Source organism: Lepus europaeus, chromosome 2, assembly GCF_033115175.1.
Source record: "Lepus europaeus isolate LE1 chromosome 2, mLepTim1.pri, whole genome shotgun sequence".
Taxonomy (NCBI): Eukaryota; Metazoa; Chordata; class Mammalia; order Lagomorpha; family Leporidae; genus Lepus; species Lepus europaeus.
The window spans coordinates 44,649,405-44,660,160 of record NC_084828.1 but is presented as its reverse complement, the minus strand read 5'-3'; the positions used below and the strand labels follow the sequence as shown (position 1 = coordinate 44,660,160).

Below are 10,756 nucleotides of genomic sequence, written 5' to 3'. Positions count from 1 at the left end.
CATTTCAGTGAAGGGAGATGTATTGGAAATTATCTGATCTTTCTCTGCCATCTAGTGGTAAGTATAAAACTTTTATTGAATTGAAATTACAGTGAATTACAGAGAATAAAAAAAAAAATAAATTCAGTGCAGACCCCATGTGGTATTTTATATAAATATATGTGTGTGTCTGTGTGTGTATATATTAAAATATATATTAGAATATATATATATATATATTACTGAGTCAGCTACAACATTTTTCAAAGCTTCCTTCCCTACTTACAAAATTGAAAATGTCAAGGTTAGAATATACTGGATATGGCTATTGTCCTAAAGCCATATTTCCAAAATCATCAGTGATCTATTTAACTGTATAGGCATCAACTGTAAATTAACTTTAAAATACTGTAATGTGAGGTTTTAAAATCTAACTAGCTATTGTGTATTATTTCAGTATTTATAATCACATAGCACCTACCATGTGGCTGGAATGTTTTAAGCACTTTTTAATGCGCTGATTCATTCAGTTATGTCATATAACTTGTCTGAAAACATATATGACAAAGTTCATAACTTAAAGCTATAAAAACTAATGGCCTGTTAAAGCAGAATAATACATTCAAAGCGATTTGGAAAACTAAAAATCAGACAATGAATGCTACTTGTTCAAAATCTCTTGAATCTGGCTTAGAATCTGGCTTAGTGAGAGGTGAGGTGGCAAGAGAGGGTAGGTATAAATAGTCTCAAAATAAATGGCAGAAATAGAAAAAGGTGTGCATTTACAATCCATCAGTATGAAAAATTCAGTGGTATTGCTTAAAATACTCAGTATCCTTAAGCACGACACAGACAAGTTAATACTCTTCTTCTGAAGTTTTTTGCTCAGTAAAAAGAATTTGTTATCAGCCTCCTTACTCCCTCCACCTGCCACTGTGAGTGTTCGCCTTCATGAACAAGCGCTAGTGTGAAAAGCTTCTTGAGTTTTATATTATAATCTATAGCTAAGTTACATGACTTTTCTGCATAGGATGAGAAGTGACTCACAGGAAAATTAAATTATGCATAAAAATGAATGTCATTCAAGAAAGCTGTATCATTATTTGAAGTTATAATTTGACAGTACCTGAAATAGAGTAGATATTGCTAAGAGATATTTTGCAGAGGTCATTTTCAATGCATGTTATTTTAAAGATTCATTTATTTATATTTATTTATTTGTTTGAAAGGTAGAGTGACAGGGAAAGAAAGAACACAGAAAGAAAGAACAGAAGACAGAGAGAGAGACAGAGAGAGATCTTCATCTGATGGTTCTTTCACCAAATGGCCACAACTGCTGGGGCTGAGTCAGTTCAATGTCAGGATCCGGGAATTCTGTCTGGGTCCCCCTTTGTGTGGCAGGGGCCCAAGCTCTTGCACCATCTTCTACTGCTTTCCACACTCATTTTTCATTGCAGGGAGCTGGATCAGAAGTGGAACCTCCAGGACTCAAATCGTTGCCAATGTGGGATGCTGGTGTCACAGGCTGTGGCTTAACCCACTGCACCACAATGCCAGTCCCAAGTTTCTTACTTATTTGTTCCAAAGTTACCAACAACTCTCAAAGCACTTGAAAAGCAATAAAGAATTTTTCAACATATAGAATTATTGTATATAAGTTAAAATTGAATTGTTAATAAATATGGAATTATTAGTAATATTGCAAGGATAAAGCATGATTTTTCACCCTGAGAAGACTCATCTTTGTCTATTTTAAAACTTGGTGAACAAAACGTCATTTGGTCAAACATCAGAGTGGTTCATCAAAATCCCAGCTGATATCATTACCTCTCATGGAGCCGTGGAGCAGCCTTCAACCTTCACTCTTAGAAATATGCTTTCCAAGGGCAAAGCACTGAGAGATACTTTTGAGAACAACTGTTATTTTCTTAATTCAGATAAAACACTTTCCAGAGATAAGATTTCTAAATTGAAAATATATATATATACATATCAATTATTGCTTTCTTAAACCTTTAAAACCCAGTTGACATTAAGCATTAAAAGTACAGCAATGTGTTGTAGAAACAAGGAAACAAGTTACAAACTTACTGGCTTTCTCCCATTAGCATTATGTATTTTGACACATAAATACATATATACAAAAGGATAAAAGCAATATTTGAAAATGCATTCCTATAGGTTATTCTTTCTATATATGCAATATACATTTAAATATATTTGAACTACTATATATTTTGTGCATATGCTTTTATATGTATATATGTTTTAATAATGGTTTAGCTCAACTTTATTACAAGCAACTTTTGGCATTAAGGACATTTGTCTACAAAATATTGTTTTATAGATTGGGTTTGTGAGCTTCAGGTAATCAGAATTATTACTGGATTTTTCCTATTAAAATGAATAAATAGCTGAGTATTTTAGCCTATCCATTATCATTGTATTTTATAATAACTGTCTAGTAAAGAAGTTATATTTAGCAAAAGCATCTGAAAGATTTTGATATATATTTTTATATTGTTCCCCAGAGAGTTAAAACTACAAGAGGGGCTAGCACTATGACATATCAGGTAGAGCCCCAGCCTGTGGTGCCGGCATCCCATATGAGTGCTGGTTCAAGTCCCAGCTGCTCCACTTCTGATCCAGCTCTCTGCTATGGCCTGGTAAAGCAGTAGAAGATGACCCAATTCCTTGGCCTCCTGTACCTGCATGGGAGACCTGGAAGAAGCTCCTAGCTCCTGGCTTCAGATTGGCCCAGCTCCAGCCTTTGTGGCCATTTGGGGAGTAAACTAACAGATGGAAGATCTCTCTTTCTCTCTCTTTCTCTCTCTCTACCTCTGCCTCTCTGTAACTCTGTGTTTCAAATAAATAAATAAATCTTTAAAGAAAAAAAGCTATGGGAAACAATTTATAAGAAGGTATCAAATACTTACTATTTTTTCAACTTTTATTTAATAAATATAAATTTCCAAAGCACGATTTTTGAATTATAGTGACTTTTCCGCCCATAACCTCCCTCCCACCTGCAACCATCCCATCTCCCACTCCCTCTCCCATTCATTTTCAATTATCTTTATATACAGAAGATCAACTTGGTATATACTAACTAAAGATTTCAACAGACTGCACCCACACAGACACACAAAGTATAGAATACTATTTGAATAGTAGTTTTACCATTAATTTGAATAGTACAACAAATTAAGGATAGAGATCCTACATGGGGAGTAGGTACACAGTGACTCCTGTTGTTGATTTAACAATTGACACTCTTGTTTATGGCATCAGTAACCACCAGAGGCTCTTGTCATGAGCAGCCAAGGCTATGGAAGCCTCTTGAGTTCACAAACTCCGATCTTATTTAGACAAGGCCATAGTCAAAGTGCAAGTTCTCTCCTTCCTCAGAGAGAGGTACCTCCCTGTTTAATGGCCCATTCTTTCAACCGGGATCTCACTCACAGAGATCTTTCATTTAGGTCATTTTTCTTGCCACAGTGTCTTCGCTTTCCATGCCTGAGAAACGCTCATGGTCTTTTTAGCCAGATCCAAATTAAGGGCTGATTCTGAGGCCAGAGTGCTGTTTAGGACATCTGCCATTCTATGAGTCTGCTGTGTATCCTGCTTCCCATGTTGGATCATTCTCTCCTTTTTAATTCTATCTTTTATTATTAGGAGACACTAGTCTTGTTTAAGTGATCCCTTTGACACTTAATTGATCATTATGATCAATTATGAACTGAAACTGATCAATTTGACTAGTAAGATGGCATTGGTACATGCCACCTTGCTGAGATTGAATTGGAATTCCCTGGCACGTTTCTAGCTCTACCAATAAGGGTAAGTCCAAGTAAGTATGTGCTGAACTGTACATCTCCTCCCTCTCTTATTCCCACTCATATATTTAATAGGGGCCACTTTTTAGTTAAATTTAAACAAATAAGAATAATTGTGTGTTAATTAAAGAGTTCAACCAATAGTATTAAGTAGAACAAAAAATACTAAATAGAATAAAATAGTAAGTTATCCCTCGACACTCAGGACAAGGGCTGATCAAGTCACTGTTTCTCATACTGTCCATTTCACTTCAACAGGTTTCCTTTTTAGTGCTCAGTTAGTTGTCACCAATCAGGGAGAACATATGATATTTGTCCCTATGGGACTGGCTTATTTCACTCAGCGTGATGTTTTCCAGATTCATCCATTTTGTTGCAAATGACCAGATTTCATTTTTTTTTTTTTACTGCTGTATAGTATTCTATAGAGTACATGTCCCATAATTTCTTTATCCAGTCTACTGTTGATGGGCATTTGGCTTGGTTCCAGGTCTTAGCTATTGTGAATTGAGCTGCAATAAACATTAATGTGCAGATGGCTTTTTTGTTTGCCAATTTAATTTCCTTTGGGTAAATTCCAAGGAGTGGGATGGCTGGGTTGAATGGTAGGGTTCTATTCAGGTTTCTGAGGAATCTCCAGACTGACTTCCATAGTGGCTTAACCAGTTTGCATTCCCACCAACAGTGGGTTAGTGTCCCTTTTTCCCCACATGCTAACCAGCATCTGTTATTGGTAGATTTCTGAATGTGAGCCATTTTAACCGGGGTGAGGTGAAACCTCATTGTGGTTTTGATTTGCATTTCCCTGATTGCTAGTGATCTTGAACATTCTTTCATGTGCCTGTTGGCCATGTGGATTTCCTCTTTTGAAAAATGTCTATTGAGGTCCTTGGCCCATCTCTTAAGTGGGTTGTTTGTTTTGTTGTTGTGGAGTTTCTTGATCTCTTTGTAGATTCAGGTTATTAATCCTTTATCTGTAGTATAGTTTGCAAATATTTTTTTCCCATTCTGTCAGTTGCCTCTTCACTTTCCTGACTGTTTCTTTTGCAGTACAGAAACTTCTCAATTTGATGTAATCCCAATTGTTAATTTTGGCTTTGGCTGCCTGTGCCTCTGGGGTCTTTGCCAAGAAGAAAGACTTACTATTTTATACTCTTTACATGTTTCTACTGCTATAAATTTGCTCAAAGGAAACAATTCAAAATTTATGCAATGCTTTGTTTCACATTCATTTCGTGTCATTTATTACTTGGAAATATTGGACACCATGTAAACAGTTAAAGATATTATTTTGTTTAGGTTAAAAGAAAGAGTATTTTCATGAGATGTTACATAGCCATTATCACTGTAATAATAATAATATTTAATAATACAAAATGTGTATACTATAACATGAAGCAAAAAATAAAGAAATACTTGTAATGTGTTAACACATTTTAAATTAAAGGTACAAGAATACTAGACAATGTTCCCAAATAACACTGGTTACCTTTGTTGTGGGGATAAATGTCACCTTTTCCTTTTCCTATCTTTTTTTTATTAATAGATTTTTTAAAGATTTATTTTATTTATTTGAAAGACAGAGTTACAGAGAGAGGTAGAGACACAGAGAGAGGTCTTTCATCCACTGGTTTTACTCCTCAGATTGCCACAATTGCCAGAGCTGCACTGTTCCGAAACCAGGAGCCAGGAGCTTCTTCTGGGTCTCCTACGTTGGGCCATTTCTACTGCTATCCCAGGCTATAGCAGAGAGCTGGATAGGAAGAGGAGCAGCTGGGACTAGAACCAGCGCCCATATGGGATTCCAGCACTTCAGGCCACGGCTTTAACCCGCTGCGCCACAGCACTAGCCCCATTAATAGAGGGGCAAGAATTGAAACTGGTAATCTGATGTGGGATGTGGACATCTTAACCTCTAGGCAAATGTCCACGCCTCTATTTATAAATTTTATAAATTAATGGATACTGATACATCACTAAAAATGTATAATCAGTCTTATTTTAAAATATTTATTATGTAAGTTTACCTTTCCTAAAGTGGAATCATTTGACTCTAGAATTATTTATTTAAAGTGATCTCTGGTAAAATAAAATTCTGATAATTGATCTTTACAATGGGTAAATCATGACAGTGTTCTCATAATTTCCCTTAAAGAAGTACTCATATATGAACACATCTCACAACATGTTTCCTTCCGTTATGTTTCATCAACAATTCATAGACAAAACTGGTTATAGCTATTAGAAAAGGATAAACATACTTATCTAGTGCAAAATAGGTAAGGAAACTACAATCATATATAACCCAAGGAACTCCAAAGAAGCCTTCTTGTAAAGATTCATCCATCCATGGGAATTCTAAATATTTACAGATAAAATGTGCAGTTCGTATATTCAGGCAATGTAATTTTAAACTCAGTGAAGGGATTGGTGTCAGACTCATAGTCATATGAATAAAAGAATGAATCAAATTTTGAGATAAATTAACATTAAAAATTTTCTTATAAGTGTGCTGCTGCTGCTGCTTTGTTCCATGACATGTTTTTTTCAATTAATGAATGGCAGAATTAGTTATGATCTAGAGTGCCAATGTTTACATTTCATATTATGTGAGATGTTATATTTAAAAAAAAAAACTAGACAGGATTCTCAGACTATAGTGAATATAAATGTCATTTGGGGATGCTTAAAAGGAAGTTTTTATCGTCCTGTACCAGAACTGGTGACATAGACATTATAAAAGACACACTGCTAATAAACACTCCAGAGGATTCTGATACATGTGATCATTGAAAAATCGTTCTTAAATGCTGGGACAAGCACATGCTTAAAAGACATAACAGGATTTTTCACTAGAGTAGAAATAGCATCATGAGCACCAAAATAAGCATTTTGCATCTGATTTAGCAATAAGAACTAATATCCAGAGGACTAATATCATGTATAAAAAACTCTCCATGTGTTTTTATATGAATACATGAACATATACATATACCACATTGTTAAGTTCTTTTTTATTTTTTTAAGATATTTATTTATTTGAAAGAGTTACAGAGAGAGAAGGAGAGGCAGAGAGAGACAGAGAGAGAGAAAGAGAGGTCTTCCATCTTCTGGTTCACTCCCCTCTTGGCCACAATGCCGGAGCTGTGCCGATCCGAAGCCAGGAGCCAGGAGCCTCCTTGGGGTCTCCTTTGCCGATGCAGGGTTCCAAGGACTTAGGCCATCTCCTACTGCTTTCCCATGCCATAGCAGAGAGCTGTAATAGAAGTGGAGCAGTGAGAGGCAGGAGCCGGAGCGCGAGGAGCAGCTGGGTGGGCACCATGGCCGGGATCACCACCATCGAGGCAGTGAAGCGCAAGATCCAGGTTCTGCAGTAGCAGGCGGATGACGCAGAAGAGAGGGCCGAGCGCCTTCAGCGGGAAGTGGAGGGAGAAAGGCGGGCCCGAGAGCAGGCTGAGGCTGAGGTGGCTTCCTTGAACCGCAGGATCCAGTTGGTGGAAGAGGAGCTGGATCGTGCTCAGGAGCGCCTGGCCACTGCCCTACAAAAGTTGGAAGAAGCAGAAAAAGCTGCTGATGAGAGTGAGAGAGGTATGAAGGTTATTGAAAACCGGGCCTTAAAAGATGAAGAAAAGATGGAACTCCAGGAAATCCAACTCAAAGAAGCTAAGCACATTGCAGAAGAGGCAGACAGGAAGTATGAAGAAGTGGCTCGTAAATTGGTGATTATTGAAGGAGACTTGGAACGCACAGAGGAACGAGCTGAGCTGGCAGAGTCCCGTTGCCGAGAGATGGATGAGCAGATCAGACTGATGGACCAGAACCTGAAGTGTCTGAGTGCTGCTGAGGAAAAGTACTCTCAAAAAGAGGACAAATATGAGGAAGAAATAAAGATTCTCACTGATAAACTCAAGGAGGCAGAGACCCGTGCTGAATTTGCTGAGAGATCGGTAGCCAAGCTGGAAAAGACAATTGATGATTTGGAAGATAAACTGAAATGCACCAAAGATGAGCACCTCTGTACACAAAGGATGCTGGACCAGACTCTGCTTGACCTGAACGAGATGTAGAGCACCCCAGTCCCGCCCTGCCGCTGCTCCTCCCTCTGACCCCGACTCCACCTGAGGCCAGCTTGCCCGGAGCTGACCTCTACACTGAGGGCTGATCTTTTAACTGGAAGGCTGCTTTCTCCTTTTGCCACCCACCTCCTCTGTCCTGAGACCCCGCCCCCATGTCTTTTTCACCAAACTGTCTCTGCCTCTTCCCAGAGATTCCAGTGGGACTAGAGGCTGAGCACTTTGGGAACAACATTTAAGGGAATGTGAGCACAATGCAGAGTGTCTTTAAAAGCATGTTGTGATGTACACATTTTGTAATTACCTTTTTTGTTGTTGTAGTGACCATTTTGTAAAACATTCCAAGTACTTCCACACTCTGAAGGAGCAATCTAATCCTTTTCTTACTTTTTGAAGGTAACTTTTCAGCTTAATGCATAGTGCCCTGTCCACAGAGCAGGGCAAGAGGTGTTGGGCCTGCCTTACTGGGCGCCAGACAGAGCCCAGGAAAGACTCCTCTGTGGGGAACCTCACTGCTCTGTACAAAGCATCAGCCAAACCAGAAAGGTGATTCTGGGAGGAGTTGGCCAAAAACAAAAACCCCTCACGCTGTTCAGGTTTACAGCTTTAAGGTATCTTTGGACACTGTTTTTTTTTTTTTTTTTTCTGTTTTGTTTTGTTTTGTTTTTTCATTCATCAGAAGTGACCAAATTAAAATGGTAAGACCTCTGAGACCAATTTTTTGCCCCACCTCTGCCCCTTCCCAACAGCTTGCAGAATGGATCATGTGCCTCTTAGGTTGAGGTGATCTCTTCACTGCTTTTCCTGCCTCCTTGAGAGAAAGAAAATTATGTTTTTGCCACTGATTTAGCCATATAAAACTCATCTCACCACCCTTTGCTGGGTCTGAAGCTGCTGTTTCTAAAAGTGCCATCTCATTGTGCTTTGTATCAGTCAGTGCTGGAGAAATCTTGAATAGCGTCTGTACAAAACTTTTAAAATTTTATATTATTTTGAAACTTTGCTTCTCTGGCCTTGGGGACCCTGGCCAGCCTTTCTGGCTGTGAGAGCATTCCACAGTCTGGGCTGGCAGTGTGCTAGTCGTTCCAAGTTCCTTCCCCCACCCTGTCCCCACTTTTGGTGAGGTTTCTGTGAGGTCTGTTAGGTGTACATCCTGCAGCTTATTGGCTTAAAATGTACTCTCCTTTGGTGTGGTCTCTTTGGGGCCTGTTGGGAGAAATAAAAACCAATAGTGTAACTGTTTTGATACTAATTATTGACAATAAGTGTCTTTTTGAAATAAAGAACCAGTCCCTCAAAAAAAAAAAAAAAAAAAAGAAGTGGAGCAGTGAGGATACGTGTACCAGCATTCTTATGGGATGCAGGCACTGCAGGTGGCAGCTTTTCTGGCTACGCCACAGTGCAGGCCTGTTAGGTTCTTAAAATCAACTTACTACAACTGTTTCTATTTTTGCTTATATTATCAATATGTAGGCACTGAACAAATTTCATATTCCCTCTTGGTGTCTTTATTCTGAATTTACTATGATAGGTAGATAAACGTTGTATGATAAGTCATTTGTGCCTGATTTAGGAAATTCTCAAATTTCAGAATATGTCCATTTCTACAAAACTGTGCAAAACAAATCTTAGACCAAGAAAGGATCCAATTAAATTCCAGCAACTTCTGTATTGAGGCAGAATTTACATGATACAAGTGCATAGACATTTTATTTTAGTTACAGATTTGAGGTTTATTGTTGTTGTTTGTTTTCTGCCCTCGTGTCTTCTCTATTTTCTTTTCATTCTGGCTTTCAGCCAGCAGGAGACATGCACTTGTGGTGGTGTGACTTACTCCTGCCTCTTACTGTGACTGTACATTTTGTAATCTAAGTCAATTTCACTCACAGCAGGGGACAGTGGTAAAATATTTCATTTCAGAACAGCAAATTGGTTAAACTCTTCCATTTTGGGTGTCCAAGGGCTATCCATGGGTTACTGACTTCCAAAAATCCAAACAAAAAACTTCTAGTCTCAACATGACAAATATATACTTGATCAACTCAGCTGTAATATAGTAATACTTATAATTTGCAGACTCAAATATTTTTCTTGCTTATCTCACCACTTTCATTATTACTTATACTCTAATCAGTGTTCTATAAAAAGGCAACTTCTCATTCTCAAGGAAGTTAACACATAGCACATTATAATAGTAGGACATCATATTATACAAATTTTAAATTTGAGGTTGCAAGCAACAATTAGGTAGGCAAATCAAGCGTAAGCTATGTCATGTCTAAATGAACCTAAGAAGCAATCTTGCTGTCAATTTCTGAATAAAAATAAATTTTATTTCAACTAACTTCTTCCTCTGACATTTTTAGAAGTAAATATTCTCTAGTAGGATTTATGAATTTTATGAATATCTTTAAGTCAAACTCTGATTTTGGGGAAAATTGTTGGATTAGAGTAGACATATGTCAGTTTTTGGGATACCCTGTTTGAAGTGTCCTCTAAGCCTGAGAAATTCCCCCATAAAAGGTGACAGTTGTGTGCCCATGTTTTCTGACTTGCAGTTCCTGGCAGAACACAGGAGCCTGTGTGAGGTCCTCCATGCCCAACACTTGGCCAGATTTGGAATTAGGGTGTATGATGGGCAGGAAGGTGGGTATGTGGAGCTTCAGGGGAAGCAGAGGTTGCGGTAAAACTGGAGTTTCTGTTACAGTAGTGGTGGCAGCAGTAGTGGAGACCCAATTTAGCCGTTAGAGCTTCACAATTCAGTGATCATGAACAACAGCAACAATTGCTGCCATCTTGCTGTAGATGGATTTGGGGTCCAGTTCCAAGCTTTGAAACCCTCAAACTGCTCTGCAGCTCTCTGTTACA

The 10,756-nt window shown here is 38.2% G+C and overlaps 1 protein-coding gene across 1 annotated transcript; it reads left to right on the top strand.

Annotated features, from left to right (window-relative positions):
* Positions 1-7,102: 7,102 nt before the first annotated feature.
* Positions 7,103-8,252, top strand: LOC133770671 (tropomyosin alpha-3 chain-like). The gene is given in 1 exon segment (XM_062206686.1): positions 7,103-8,252. A coding segment is annotated over 1 exon segment (747 nt). The 5' UTR covers positions 7,103-7,135; the 3' UTR covers positions 7,883-8,252.
* The last annotated feature ends 2,504 nt before the right edge of the window (positions 8,253-10,756 follow it).